The 16524-nt window shown below is 28.4% G+C and overlaps 1 protein-coding gene across 2 annotated transcripts; it reads right to left on the bottom strand.

Annotated features, from left to right (window-relative positions):
- Nucleotides 1-255: 255 nt before the first annotated feature.
- LOC145192900 (intraflagellar transport protein 140 homolog) lies at nucleotides 256-16342 on the bottom strand. 2 transcript variants are annotated; one of them, XM_090072867.1, is made up of 34 exons: nucleotides 16247-16342; nucleotides 15541-15701; nucleotides 14622-14843; nucleotides 14239-14369; nucleotides 13852-13979; nucleotides 13545-13720; nucleotides 12518-12606; nucleotides 12153-12259; nucleotides 11489-11616; nucleotides 11315-11407; nucleotides 11006-11116; nucleotides 10541-10619; nucleotides 10251-10342; nucleotides 10046-10173; nucleotides 9834-9951; nucleotides 9377-9524; nucleotides 8540-8667; nucleotides 8248-8335; nucleotides 7935-7978; nucleotides 6657-6817; nucleotides 5264-5341; nucleotides 4227-4407; nucleotides 4010-4093; nucleotides 3818-3924; nucleotides 3652-3747; nucleotides 2888-3164; nucleotides 2646-2719; nucleotides 2393-2447; nucleotides 2074-2256; nucleotides 1790-1990; nucleotides 1432-1644; nucleotides 1106-1272; nucleotides 864-1005; nucleotides 292-680 (listed from the first exon to the last, which is right to left on the bottom strand). In XM_090072867.1, exons 2-34 carry the CDS (start codon nucleotides 15682-15684, stop codon nucleotides 495-497), a joined length of 4359 nt encoding a protein of 1452 aa, XP_089928993.1. In that variant the 5' UTR covers nucleotides 15685-15701; nucleotides 16247-16342; the 3' UTR covers nucleotides 292-494. The 2 variants fall into 2 exon arrangements, with proteins under 2 accessions (XP_089928992.1, XP_089928993.1); XM_090072866.1 differs by lacking the exon at nucleotides 5264-5341 and having other exon boundaries at nucleotides 256-680.
- Nucleotides 16343-16524: the final 182 nt, after the last annotated feature.

Raw genomic sequence — 16524 nt, 5'->3', positions numbered from 1 at the left:
TTATATTAAAATTACCTTATCGCCTATGAACATTGAACAAACGCACATCTTTACATTTAATTAATGCAATACGTTTAGACGCGTTTATAATTAAGATTTTATCTTAATAGTGAAAAAAGATCGTGTTAGAGAAGTTCGAGAGGAAGTAATCTTAAAGATTTTAATGGCATTTGGTCAATAAACTCTGCAGATTGCTCTGAGAGCAACTCTTAGCAGGATTTTGATAGGATCAAAGCCAGAAAAGAGTTTAAAACGTCATCTGTAAACATCTGTTAAAAATCACTTTAGTTCTTCAGTTAAAATCTTCTCTACGCGCCATTTTCTATTTACATAAATTTACAAACAATTAAAATTTACAAACAATAAAATAAATTTAGAAAAAATTTCGAAAGTTCGATTACGAAATTCGTCAACTTCTCCTGTTTCCCTATGAGAAAAGAAAAATTCTCATATCTTGGACAGCTGGACGAAACAAATATTCTTTACAGCTTCTCCTAAATGTAGCCATCTTCCTCATCGATTACTTCTTCGTGCTCCTTTTCAACTTCTAAGCTCTCATTCGCTGATGACAAAGATATTCCGAGCTCTGTATAAACTTTTTGAATGTATGCTTTGCGAATAAATTGGTCGAGCTTTAGCGTCGGAGAGCGTTTTCGTACATCTTCCATAACAAGATAGGCCTGATGGAAAATTGAGTTAAGACAATAAATTTAGACGATAAATTTAGAATAATTAATTTGCTCTGTAATTAAGTTAAAAAATTTAAAAAAAAAACATCATTAAAAAAAATGACAACAATGAGGCGAACAAGAGGACGACAACAAAAGTTTCTAGTAATTTCCACAAAAAATACTTTTGCGTACCTTTTTGTAGTTACGAACATTTACAAAATGTTCGATTAAAAAAGAGTAAATGTGTTTTAATCGGATTGCTACAGCTACATCCGGATCTTCTAAAAGCAACTCGCAAGTGCTGACGCTTTCTTCTGGTGTGCTGCTGTATTCTCTAAAATAATACGGCAACTTTTAGTTACGGTGCGTTGTATTTACAGATAAAAGAAATATATTAAAATACGAGACTTTTTTCCAAACTCAAGGAAACTTACTTTCGTGCGTGAATATACTTTTTCATGAGAGATAATTTGGTTTTGATTAACGCAAGTTTCTCTTCCTGAGTAGTTACATTTTTAACTTTTGCCTTTGAAAGACACTTGTAGGACTCTGTCAGCGCACCAAAGGCTTTCTCATAATTTTCAAACTCATCTATTTCAACCTAAAGAAAAAAAGAAGCTTAATGATGCTTTTTACAGGCTTCCACACAAATCAATATTAAGAAAGTAAAAATAGAAAAATATTCAGACTCATTTTAACACTTTAAAAACAGGGGGAGGGGAGGGGGATGGAAAAGAAGTTCAAACCATTAGAAATAAACCTGAGCGCATGATTCGTAAAATGTTGACAACGATTCAAGAGCGCGCCCTTTAGTATAAAAGCTTATGACATTCTTTAAAATTTCTGGATCATTCTGCCAATCCAAAGACTGCAAGTAGTTAGCAGCCATTACATAAATTTCTTTTTGTCTCGATACACCAGCGAAGAACACAATTTTTTCTGTATCTCCAGATTTTAACAACGCCTTCATTGCCTGTTAAAGAAAACACAATTAAAACTAAATTTTTCGCATTAGTCTAGCAACAAAAACACGAATATAGCTAAACTCTTCGTAATAGTCTCGTAATGAAAATCAAGAAATAAATGAGTAAGGTGCGGTAAAAACGAAAAGAAATCACCTTCATCTTGTTTCCAGCTTGCGTAAACTTTTTGGTCGCAAGATGGTAAGAACCTTGCTTATAAGCACATTCTCCTATTTTTTCAAGTAAGAATAAACGGTATTTTGCGTCAGGATGCTCTTTAGGAAGAGACATTTTTTCGGCAATTTCTTCAGTTATTTGTATGTGATGATCGAGGCACATGCGTAGAGCTTCTTCATACTAAACAAGACATAAAAGTTACGCAAAACAACTTTAAGCAAGTTTCTAAAGGTTTAAAAAAAGCAATAAAACTACCTTCATACCTTGTGCGAAGCAATAAGAAGATTAACTGCTTTATCAAACTGATCATGCTCTATGAAGAACTCGGTGCATTTGTGTAACACTTCAGGATCCGCATTTTCATCAAGATCTTCTGATATCAAGTGGAGGGCACCAAACTGTTGAGAGCTGAATGCAAGATCAATTGCTTTTGAAACACTACCACCCTAAATCCAAAGTTTCTTAAGTTTCAAGCACAATTTTTTTCTTTGTCTCTAACTCTTTACAGAAATAATAAAGAGATAGAAAAAAGATAAAAAGAGATCTAGAAAAAAAAGATATAGAGATAGGAAAAAAATCTACTCTGTGGAACAATCCAATTGCTTTATCTTCCATTCCTCCCTTTTCTTCAAAATATCTTAAAAAGAAAACCATATCGGGTGTTCAACAATTTATTCAATTTTTGTGCCTATAAACAAAGTACTACAAATAACTGTGGAACAAATAACTTGTAACAATATTAATGTTTTAATAAAAATGCACAAAAGAAAACAAAAATTTTTTCTAATACCTTAAAATGATAAAAAAAAAAAAAAAAAAAAAAACTAGAGGATACTTTGCACAACTGAGCATGTCCTCTTGAGTACTAAGCAAAGCTAAATTCATCAACTCTTGATCCAGCTCATTTTCCTATTAAAGATTGCTCTGATTTATATAGGTGACAATGATGATAAATAAACTTGTTTTTATCATCTTAGACAGCATGTGGTTTATAAATGTGTTGTGTCAGGTAATTTATTTAAGTCAGAAAAAATGTTTTGTTTGCATACTCTGCTACTTTAACTAATCAACCATTACCTTTGCTAAACGAATGGCATTAGAGTAACATTGTGCGCGAGAAAAATAATGTATTGATTTTTTCACATCTCCAGCTATCTCAAACTGGCGTGCAAGATGATAACATGCTGCCTTGTCTCCTGTCTCTTGACAAATCTGTTCTGCTTCTTTCATATTGGAGCAAAAACAATTTATACGCACCATAGAAAGATAGTCTTCAGATTGCTTGTAAAAATGCAATGCATCTTCCATGTCACCCAAACTCTCAAGGTATTGAGCCCACCATTTCAATAACTCCCTTAAAAAAAGAATTTCTATTTTAAATTTTGAATTTGAAACATTTAATCATTTGCGCAAGTTTTGTTAATAATCTAAGTAGTACAATATTACTTTAAAACTGTTTAAAGACCACCACAATATATTACACCACAATATATATAATATTGCGTTTAAACCACCACAAAATATTATTATACTGCTACAAGTTATTATTATTATTATTACAAAATCTCTAACAATCCTAGAATAATATTTAAAAGAATACATACTAAATAAGAACAAACTCTATTTACGAACTTTTATTTTAATTATGAAATTTTACATTTAATGGCTGTTACAGTCAAAACTCTACGTAGTTTTGACTCACCAAACTTAAATAGTTTGTACAGCAAATTTTATATTATATTATATTGTATATTATATTATATTAAAACAATTAAAGATCCTTACAACAGTTATAACAACAAGAGTATCAGGTGGTTTAATTATGAATATTTAGTTTGTACCTATCTTTTCCCTTGTGAATGTATGCTTGAAGTTTGTCTGGATCATCCATCATCATTCTAGGTACTTCAAAGCGAAAAGTTCCAGACTTCTCATAACTAAATTCAACAAGTTTGTTAGGTATATACTAATATACTTTATATGTGTGCAGGTACAACTTAAACATACTTTTCAATGGCTTCTTTTTCATCACCAAGATCTTCAAGGTATTGTCCAAAACAGTAGTAGGTGGTTCTCAAATGAATTCTGTCATGCATTTCAGCACATTTGATAGCCTAATATATCAAAAATACATAAGCAGAATTGATAGAGCTAAAAGCAGGAAGTTCTTTTTTTACTTGTTCAATAACTTAAACTAACCTCAGTCCAATTATTTGAAGCCTGATAGAATAGGTTGAGGAGATCATAGCGATTACAACTTTTATACAACTGCTCTGCTTCATCCTTATGAAAAAATTCAAGCAATATCATATACATAGGTATATATGTATGTATGTAATGTAATGTAATCTATGTATTAAAACAAGTTAAAAACTTTCTTGTAAATCTTTTACGAGATTAAAATAAATTATCTTACATGCATTCCTACTTGTATGGCAAGCATAGCAACATGGGCATCAATTTCTAATTCTGACAACTGAGCATCACGAATTGCTTTTACTGCAGCTGCATTGCCCATATTACCTAAGCAGACAATTGCAACATCCAGACGCTTTGTCTTAACACACATTCGAGCCATGTTCTCCCAAACAGAGGCGCTAAAAAGAATTTCATTTCTAACATGAATAATCATAACAAAGAGAAAAAAAAAAAGTGAACCAAGAAAATATTGTCCATACATACATACATACATACATACATACATACATACATACATACATACATACATACATACATACATACATACATACATACATACATACATACATACATACACAATGAAAAAACAAAAGCTTGATAAAATTTTTTAGTAAAACAAAAAAAATACCATTGATTCTTCAAAATCATAGATTCTTTTAAATCAAAAAATAAATTTAAGTTTTTACATATAAAAATACTTTTTGATGCGTGAAGCAATATTTTAGTTGAGCTACCAACATAAACATCAAGAAGTGGAAACAGAATTTCTGCTAGAAATTAGTTTTTCAGAATTAAGAAAAACTAATTGAATTTCTGCTAGAAATTCAATTAGTTTTTCTTAATTCTTAAAGATCTATTACATACCTATCTGATATTTTTGAATGTTTATTCAAATGCTATCATTCTATGAAATTGATAAAGTATTGAACAGACACATTTTCAAATGTAAGGTCATTTTCACATTTTCACAGTGAGAATGATTAGCAGTAGAACTCTTACTATCTTTAGATTGATTTGTTTAATAAAACTGGATTAATTAATAAAACTGGAAATATTGCAATAGGTAATGTTTTTTTTCGGGATTAAGAACAAAAATATACTAAACTTTTACCCTCTATGGAACAAGTAGCATTACACTTTACATTTACTATACATACCATCTAAAAATCTAAACTGTTAAATAACTCATTATTACATTTCTTTAAACGTTAACCTATGTATCTGTTCTAAAGCTTATCTAAAAATATATTTTACCGGGCTTCTATATCATGCCTAATCTGCATATATTCTGTGAAAGGGAGAGTGTAAACTTCTAAAGATGTGAAATCTAAACTATATAATTTATAAACATTTAACAAGTGAAATTTAGCAAAAAAAAAAGAGATTATTCAATACTTTTGATTTCTACTAATTTAAAAAAATCTTTTAAATTAAAGAAATCCTCTGCCTTATATTAGGTACTTGAGTAAGTTTCTTTTTTATATAAAATAAAAGATGTCTGTTTAAAGAAAGGCTAATTTTTATTAAAAGTGTTTTCATTTAGCTTTAAACTTTTCCTGTCTTTCAGGTAACAAATGGATTCCCCTAGGAAGAAAATGGATTCCCCTAGGAAGAAATTGGTTTTATCAATCGACCCATTTTGTTATGTTTTATAAGAATTGAAGTGTTCATCAGAAAGACCATGCTGTAACAAACAAAATGAATGGTTATTTGTTTTTTTTCAATTGTTGCAGCATGGTCTTTCTGAGGAAATGGCAGGTATGGTATCACATTCTACTTGACTGTTCTTTAACCACTTTAGAAAATGTGTAGCACTATCATGTTGAACAATCTTATTCAGGACATCTTTCTTTTAATACTTGGATTGACTAATTCTTCTTAATAACAATACCAGTTGTAATTTCATGGCAATTAATTAACTTATAATACACTACACCTTTTTGATCCAATCATATGCCCAACATGACCTTATACTTGTAAATATTCCTCTGTCTAGGTTTATACCATGATCTCTCTCTTTTAGGGTTATTGTAATGAACACATTTTTCATTTCCAGCTAATATTTTGAGCAAATATGACTTTCTTTCATGTCTTTTAAGCAATAATTCCCCAATTGATAACCACCTTTGAATGTGTAATTCCTTCATATGATGTGGAAGCTAATTTCCAAATTACTGAATTAGTCACATTGATTTTTATTGCTTGCTAATGATTTCAATTCTTCATCTTTGAATTTTGTGTATTTGACATCAAATATGATGTTTTTGAATAGTTGGAACCATTTAATAAAACCTCTTTTTGATTAAGGGTTGTTACTATGAATATCCATGAATACACTACAGGTTTCAGCAACACATAATATGTAACAAAATGTAGTGTAATAAAATTTCTTGTGTTGAATTGTTGGCACATAAGTTGACATTTAATGTAACAAAACAAACATTTGTTGAAAGATTATCTGAAAGTATGTAAGAATTTATCAAAAATAAAACTAAATTATCAAAGTTTATTTATAGTACTATCAGTAAAAGTATTATCAATTTAACTACAACCTTGATTAGAAAATGGTGGAAACGTATTCAAGTACCCAATAGATTGTCTCATATATAGTACATTTAATCAAATCAAAAGAAAATAAATAATTTACCTTTTAATTGACTTAATTGCTTTAAAAGCTTCATCCATGTTACCAATTGCAGACAAATAACTAAAGTTCATCATGGCTGTTTTGGTTACCTGGTCACCATTCTCCAATTCTGTAAAGTCACGCATTGTTTTTCTAGCCACACATTGTTCTCTATGCTGGCCCTGTGAAAATTTTTTTTATAAAATCTGGATGTCAATGGTTCAATCTATTTTTACATGCCCAAAATTTTTAAATTTTCCTAAAAATGTTCTAATTTATTAAAAAAAAAAAAAAAAAAAAGAAATAAAAAAGAAACAAGATGGAACAGTTTTTATCTGCAATTCTAACACTACATATAATTCATAGAATTCATAAAACTTCATAGAATTCATAAAACTCGAATATCCTTAAAAACAATATTTTGCAGTTCAGAAAATAAGAAGTGGAGCAATATTTTAAGTCACAATAATATACACTTTTGCAGAGTTAGTAAAATGCCAGTAAACTGCAAATTGGGAATTGCAAGATTAAGAGTTTGGATGTCTTTTTAAACATGAAATTAGTTGTTAATTTTTGTAAGGAATATAAAAATGATCATTTCATTTACACAACATTTCAATGTTAAGAATTAAATTGCAAGTTTTGATTAAAATAAAAAACTAAAAAAGGGAGATGTATAAAAAGTTATTAAAAAAATGCTTTGCTAAATATTTATCATTTGACAGTTAAAACTATTTAACTAATGAGTGTTCAGAAAGTTTTGAGGTTAGTTTTGTAGCCTTATAACTTTCTGATTTTCATACTAATTCATTTAGGCAAAAGATTTCAAAACTATGTGATTTATGCTGTTAACTTATTTTTTTAATTTTGTTTTAATTTCATTCTATCTGATGTAAGAATTGGAAGAGAAAAAAAAAAAAAATCTTGAACAAAAATCTCATTTTAATTGCTTTCTCTTTATGTGGCATCTTTAAACAATATATTGCAGTAGCAAAACTATCAATCAGTTAATATACCAAGATGAATGTTTGAATGCTTCTTTCATTAAGAAATATCATTTAAACAATTATGTTCTTGACCCTGTAAGGCTATATCATTAAAAAAGGTTCCAGGGTCCAGCTAAATAGTTTGAATGTTGGATTTTATGATGCAAAATTCACTAAATGTTTTTTTTATTTTTAAGTCTAAAAACTTAGTAAGCTTAATCTAACTCCATATTGAAAATTAAAAGTTAGAGCTACTCCCTTGGTTTAATGCAAAATTAGCCTATTTTAATTCAGAAATAGATATCAAACATACCGCTTGGATGAAGTAATAAAATGGAGAATCAATTCCCAACAAACCTAGCAAAAAAAAGGAATAAATAGACATTTTCATGCAAAATCACATTAATTAAAAAGATATTCAGCAGATTTAATAACATTAATTTTACAACTAATTAAGAATTTAAATATAGAGTTACTTATCTAATTAATATTTAATACAAATAAAATTATCAATTTATTATTTTTTTTTTAATAAAAAATCATTTGCATTAATTTTTTAAAAAATGAAATAAATAATATTGTAAATAGTTATTAAGAACAAAATTAAAAGTAAATTAAAGAAGTACCAGTATAGTTTGGATCAACAACAAAATGGTCTTGAACAACCAAACCATGATCAGGACAGCTAAACATGGTAACAATTAATGATAAAGCCTAAAGTAAGAAAAAAATGATTTAAAATTAGTCTTAAAAATTAGCATAGATTCACTGTGAGTTGTATGAGGATTAGAGTATTATGAGTCCTATGAGGATAAGAAAATAAGATAAGAGAAGATGAGGTGAGACCTATGTGGTGAGATATGATGAGGTGAGATATTTGAAGAGATCTGAAGACCAACAAGAAATAAAAAAAATTACATTTTCATGAGTATTTGTATCTTTCTCATTAGTTGTTCCACCTTGTTTGATAGTATTTACTCTTATCGCCTCACATACTAAAAGCTTTGGTTCTGTAGAATCCCAGAAGATTGACTTAGGAATAAAACCTAAATAACATTAACAACTGCATAAAAAGAATATAAAAACATAGCAACAGAAAATAATGATGACAATGAACAATGCCAGTCCATTTACTCTCTTCTTCTGACAAGTGAACATTTAGGGTTGTATAAATTAAGGAACTGATAAAAGAAACAAGATCTTTTATTGTTTAAATTCAAATAAAAAGAGTATTTGTTAAAGAATATAACAAACTTAAGTCATTTACATGTATGTATGTATGTATGTATGTATGTATGTATGTATGTATGTATGTATGTATGTATGTATGTATGTATGTATGTATGTATGTATGTATGTATGTATGTATGTATGTATGTATGTATGTATGTATGTATGTATGTATGTATGTATGTATGTATGTATGTATGTATGTATGTATGTATGTATGTATGTTCAGCTTTTTTATATCACCTTTTGACTTAAGTACCCTTTTTAAACAAAAAATCTATAGTTAGTAACATTTAGTTGTTTTATAATAGTGGAATAGAGAAAAATGTTTTTTAAAAAAGTGAAATAAAAATTAACTTTAAAAATTTAATACAATAAATATAAACAACTGTAACCAGTTAACTGAACTTAAAAAGTACTGATTAGAAACAATACAAAATTTGAGGTCTTATTTGAAAAAACTAAAGTAATAAAACAACATAAAACAAATAAATAATAATAAAAACATAATACATAAATTAAGACCTTTGATATGAGCTGTAAGCTGCTGTTGTGTGCAAAGCAAGTCATCAACTAACTCAAAATTACTTTTTCCAGTATCAAAATTAAAGGATTGGACCGTATCACTCTCTACTTCCCATATATATAATAGAGGACTTGTGATATAGTTACTCTGGTAAAGAAAAAGATATTTTTTATTAGAAATATAAGCAACTGATCTGGCATTATAAGTATGGAAACAAAATAGACATTCCAAATCTTTACTAAAAATCTTCTTTGAAAATAACCTTTACTAACTACTTTACTAAATAGGGGTATAAAACTATTGCTTTTTTAAAGCTTCTGCAAATTGTGAAAATTGCAGGAACTATAAAAGAGCTATTTCTCTTAAAATCAATGGAAGCTAAGGGCAAAATTTGTTGTATCAAACTTTGTCAAAAATTGTTCAAAAAATTTTTAATATTAAGATTAATTTGAATACATTTTGAGACATGATGGCAATCTTGGTAGCATTGCAATTACACTTGACTAATCGAATCATTTCAAAGTTAGGTATACAATCTTCCAAGTACTTTGTAACACTGACTTGGCGAGCCTCTCTAGAAAGAAATTTGAAGAAAATAACTTAAGATTTGTTTCATTTATATTTTATATTAAAACTGTGGAAGTATGAGAAATTCAAATGGAAACTACCTTCGAGATAAATCATATACTTTAAGAACACCTCTAGTTGTTGCAATGGCTATATGAGATCCACAAATATCCAAATCAAGTGGATTGCCTTCTTTTTCCAAAAAAGTTAGTTCTTGTTTTACAGTACCCTAGAAAAATAAAAAACCTGAAAAAAAGTTTGGTCATTTAAATGGAAACAAAATTTTATAGAAAAATTATTTTTTACCTGAAAGGTTCTAATTGATACTGTATGTGAATCCACCAAATAAACATTTTGCTCATATACTGCAACTTTGTGTGAATCACAATTAAAGCTACCTACATTAAGATATTATGAAACTCATACTAACATGATAGAAATGAAGACATCATTTCAATTTGATAGATGAACAACAGCACATATACAAAAACTTTTTACTTAAGAAAAAAATTTAAGGCATAGATAATAAAAGCAATAAAAAAGTTTACGATTAATAAAGCAAACCATAACCAAAAACTGACATTAAAAAAAAGGACCTGCAGATCTAATAAATGATTTATTTTCATGTATCTCATAAACTGCAACTTTTTTGCCATTCCAAATTGCAGCATGATTCTAAAAAAGCAAAATTTGAATAAAACCCAAATTTTTATTCAAGTATATGAGTAGTATGAAAAATTTTTTGCACAAGAGAAGCCTTGAAGCATGAAAGAAACAGTACCTAATTTCAGTAGAAAATTTATGAATGGGAAACTGTGGAAGTATGTTGGATTGATGAAGATTGTGATTGGTTAGATAAAGATGAAGAACTTAAAGCAAACTCAAACTTAAATTCAAAAGATCTACTTTGCTCAATAACTACTTATATTTACATTTATATTTAAAGAAAGAAACTAAAAGAAACTCAAAGTACAATTAAAGGAAAAAATAATTAGGAAAATAAACAAGTATTTAGATTGTGCTGAAATTTCTCAAAGAAAATTTTTTATAAAAAAAGTTACCTTATTATAATGCACACCTTTTATGTGCATATCTGTTTTTAAATCTTCAATATGAGAAGATGGAAAAAATTTGACTAAAAGATGAGAAGGTGATACTTGAACTACAGCTGTCTAAAATTAATGAAGAAAATTAAAAACTTAATCAACAATAATACTAAATTCAAACAACTTTAAGTAAAAACCCATTTAAAGAAAATGTTTCTAAACATTCATTAGCCAGGTTTTTGTTTTTTTTATTGTAATTGAAATCTTTTTTTACTTAATCTATATTTTATCTAAATTTTACACTCATGTAATCAAATCACTCACATTTTCATTGAAATGATAACTCATAATGGATTGATTCAAAATTGTAACAGAAGATACACAGTTTGCAACTATTAGGCCTAGATTTGCACCCCACTAGAAAAATTATAAAAGTATGTCAACAACAATAAGTTTGGAGATTGAACAGATGCAATCAATATATTTTAATTGATTTACTTCTAGGTAAGCAACATTCCCAACAACATCAGACGGAGGCTGTAATATCCATAACGGCTCATCAGCTTTTATTGAGTTATATTTCCAAAGGGCAACATGGCCTTGGTCTGTTCCACCAGCAAGTGTACCTTGAAAAATTAAAAACACCAATTCTATATTCAAAAAATTTCATTTAAAACTAATTCAAAGATCAGGGATTTTTTCAAATTTTCTAAAACTTTCCTGAGTTCCTGGTCAGTCAGAAAACCTGAAAAAAAGTCTGAATTCTTAAAGAAGCAAGAAAAAATTTTAAGGCATGAATAATAATAAAACCAATACTAAATAACAAAATAACAAAATAACCAATAACAAAAAAGTAAATGATTTTTGAAGTAAGTTAATTACTTTTATTATTAACATACTTTAACATAAACAAAATAAGTTATGAGTTATTTTGTTTATGTTAAATAAATTTTTTTTTCTTTTTACACGCTAAAATTCAAACATATTGTCACAAATATCAGTTGGCACTGACAATAATTCATCTAAATATACTTTTCTACCAATCAACTGAACTGTAAGTTACTTGGCTTACTTCACAATAATATTCAAGATTACATATATATGAATAAAAGATGAATCTATTTTTGAAATTTTGACATTGAGACAAGAAAATTGAGTTTACCTAGAGCTTGGCTGTATGCAATGAAGTTTACACACTCATTTGCTTTAAACCCAAGTGTCACATCAAGGTTCAACACAAAATTCTGATCAGTTTTAATGTCTAAAAGTCTGTGCAACAATTTGATTTACAACTAACACATTAATTCCAAACAAATTCAAAACTAAAGTGATTTAATAACAATTTTAAACAGTCAGGGTTGAAAACAACAAGCAGTTAGTAACTTTAAAACTTACTAAATTTTATATTTATCCAACAATGATTTGAAAGCCACTTGTGAACTACTTAATAGAAACTGTTCCTGCTATTTGCATTTATAATGCTAATAATAAACTTAATGATATTAATAATAGCAACTAAATTTTTACCGAACTATGGGACTTTTGGTGGATATGGCAATCAGCCCAGGTCCAGCCCATGTTACAACCAAGTTGATAGCTTGTCCACTTATCTTCACCTAGAAAATAAATTCAATTTCTTTAAGAGCTATGAAAATGTACTTGTGCTTAATCTTCTGAGATCATGATGATGATCTCATGATGATGGTCATGATCTCATGATGATGATCATGATGATCATGATGATCATGATCTCATGATCATGATGATCATGATCTCATGATCATGATGATCATGATCTCATGATCATGATGATCATGATCTCATGATCATGATGATCATGATCTCATGATCATGATGATCATGATCTCATGATCATGATGATCATGATCTCATGATCATGATGATCATGATCTCATGATCATGATGATCATGATCTCATGATCATGATGATCATGATCTCATGATCATGATGATCATGATCTCATGATCATGATGATCATGATCTCATGATCATGATGATCATGATCTCATGATCATGATGATCATGATCTCATGATCATGATGATCATGATCTCATGATCATGATGATCATGATCTCATGATCATGATGATCATGATCTCATGATCATGATGATCATGATCTCATGATCATGATGATCATGATCTCATGATCATGATGATCATGATGATCATGATCTCATGATCATCATGATCATGAGATCATGATCATGATGATAATGAGATCATCATGATCATCATGATCATGAGATCATCATGATCATAAGATCTCATGATCATGATGATCATGATGATCATGATCATGATTGTGTTCATCATCATCATCATCATCATCATCATCATCATCATCATCATCATCATCATCATCATCATCATCATCATCATCACCATCACCATCACCATCACCATCATCATCATCATCACCATCACCATCCCCATCCCCATCACCATCACCATCATCATCACCATCATCACCATCATCATCACCAGACAATATTTTTAAAAAAGAATATAAGATATAAATGTGAAATTTAACCTTAGATATCTCTCCATAGCTACCATCTGGCTTTAATGAATGTTGAATAAGGAATAAAGCATCAGTAACCGTGACAACAATATCTTGATTCTCATAGTATAGCAGGTACAGTATAGGAGCATCTACTTTGAAGCACTGCTTACATTTGCCTTTTTCATCCAAGAAGTAAACATTACCTAATTATGTTAAAAAAAAGACAGCTAAAATATAATAAGGATAAAAAATGATATGCATATAAATCTAAGTTAAGAAAAATTTGTTTGCAATTCTTCAAGATAACAATTTTAAAAACAAAAAGTAATTGTACCATCTTTTGTGGCAATATACAGTTGTATTCCTTCACTATTGGTGAAATTTGAACTTTTGTCCATGTCAAACAAATCAAGGGCATTTTTATTGCCACTAATGGCAGCCCTTGCAGCAGCAGCAATATCTCTGAAAAAAAATTGTGTTAATGATAATAACAACTTTTTAGAAAATATGTAAATAAGCTAAAAATAATTATTCTCCATTATTATTATTTGCTCTTTTGAGCAAATAAAAATACAGGAGGAATATGTTTATTACTAAAGAATAGTAATAAACATATTCCTCCTGCATTTTATGAAATTTTAATCACTGTTTTTCATGTATAATTAATAAGGTAAATATTGCTATGAAAAATTTGGAATAAAAGCATCATTGCCAAACTTACGTTGAGACATCTGTAACACCTGTTGATTTTAAAACACCTTTTACAACAGCTGATCCCAGTTCATTTTTAAACATAGGAGACTGTTGGAACTTGCCACGTTGATCAATTTTCCAAACACACACTAAACCTGCCTATATAAAATTAACTTTCATTCAATAACAAGGCATCTTCAGTTTTTGATGCAATAACTCCCAAGTGCTTTATCGAATTTTAAAATATTACATATTCATTCCAAAAATTAAAAAGTATGACCTCTTCATTAATTGATTTAAACCACATAACATTTTCATACTTTACATATTGCAAGATACTGGCTGGCACTAATAAGGCTTGCAAATTCAGGAAGAGTATAATGCACACTAAATCTTTATGTAAATACATACCTGATCTGATGTAATAAGCCTAGATCCAGTTCGATTCCAACAAATGCAAGTAATCTCTGTCAAATGAAACTTTGGAGCTTCATTTAACTCTTTGTTATGCTCATTCCACAAAAGAAGACAACCATTTTTCCAACCACTTGCCAGTATTTTCCGATTTGGGTGCCAAGAAAGTTTACTTACAGCAGATTCTCTTTCAATTTTAGAATTTTCAACTTGTTCTCCCTTTTAATCAAAATTAAAAAAAAAGTGTTAAATACAAATATATCTATACCTAAAGATATTGGCATAAATAAATCTAAAAACTTCCTATAACAAGAGTTTGATTGTGGGATGAGAATAAATTTATCCATACCAAGACTGAATTTTATCATTAGGGAGATTAGCTTTGAGTATATATATAGATTAAATTAAAGTCTAGATATAAATTTTTTTAATATCTAACAAACACAAAAGTAACTCATTAAGAAAACTTGGAAATAATCATGAATAATTTGTTTAAATAAATCTCATGACAATTCTTATCATAAAAACTGGTGAACTTTTATTATTGAAATTCACTTGGGACTGCTGTACTTGTTTTTACACTTGATGGTTTAAAACAGATTAATTTACCTCTCTTATTTTCAAGTACTAATTTTATAGCAATTTGACAACTCTAGGAACAAATATAATTAAAGAAACTAACAATCTCCTAAGCTGAGAAAACTAAACTGAGAAAACCCAAAGGAACTATTATGGATTTAAATTGAGACCATATCAAAGTAATCCCAAACCATACTATATTTTTTAGATAAACTGATTATTGTTTGCCTCTGATAATGAATTGATGTTAACTTAATATAGGATTTTTTCCAAAAAGATTTTTATAGTTTATTTCTATAACAAAATTTAATTACACAATTATAAAATAACAACAAACCTCATCTAAATAAAGTGCCACATACCCCATGGAGCCTTTATTGTATGCAACAGCTAGCAGAGAAAAACTGCTATGCCATGTTGTTATGTTGCACTGGCTGTCCTCATAGTATGGCAAGATTTTATAATCAAAATAAACTGCCATGTTAAGTTAATGTGATTCTGAAAGATAAAAAAAGATTTTGCCTCAGCTTTAGGAGGATGTGTTAATTAATAAGAAAATATGTACACATTTAAAGGGATGAAATAACATATAGTTGTGTAAGTGTATATACATTTATTAAGTAATTATTTTTTAAGTTAGCAAGATTTTGAAAATTTCTTAAGTGTACTACAGTTTATATTGTCCAGGTAAGTATTAACTAGTTAAGCAAATTTATGAACTTGTTTATTAATAATGTTATATAATGAATTAGATGATACAAAAAACTATTTTTAGTTTAAGTTACTTGTTAAACTCAAAAATGACAAAGATTTGATTTAGGCTTAAAAAATCTAAGGCAGGTGGAGCGATAAACAGGTGCATATATGTATTAAATTTAATTAAGATTAATTTCAGTACCTTGTATTTAATAGAAATTTTCTATAAAATTTAGTAAACAAATTATTTTTATATGTATCCTATAATAAAATTTTTGTTTGTTACTAGCAATAAAAATCATGAAAAAATCTCTTTGAATTACTATTTATATTTAACAAACATTTACCTGGGCATTAACTTAAACTATAATAGTAACTTTCTTTCTTGCACACTGTATAAATTTCCAGCCGCCATCACTACGGTGTAAATAACAAACTTTTTAACGGATGCCGAATAAAGGCATTAATTTATTTTACGTCATTTAGTTTATGGTTAAGCATCATTTATTTTACGTCATTTAGTTTAAGGTTTGTTTTTTTAACGAATAGTAACGAATAATGTTCGAACTTCTAATTAAATCATTTGAAATAAGTCAAATTTAAAATAATTTATATAGAGAGAGAC

The sequence above is a fragment of the Hydra viridissima genome, unplaced genomic scaffold, assembly GCF_058129835.1.
Source record: "Hydra viridissima isolate aposymbiotic clone 2 unplaced genomic scaffold, HvirCarnegie_v1 scaffold_15, whole genome shotgun sequence".
In the NCBI taxonomy this organism is placed as follows: domain Eukaryota; kingdom Metazoa; phylum Cnidaria; class Hydrozoa; order Anthoathecata; family Hydridae; genus Hydra; species Hydra viridissima.
This window is presented reverse-complemented; position numbering and strand designations above follow the sequence as displayed.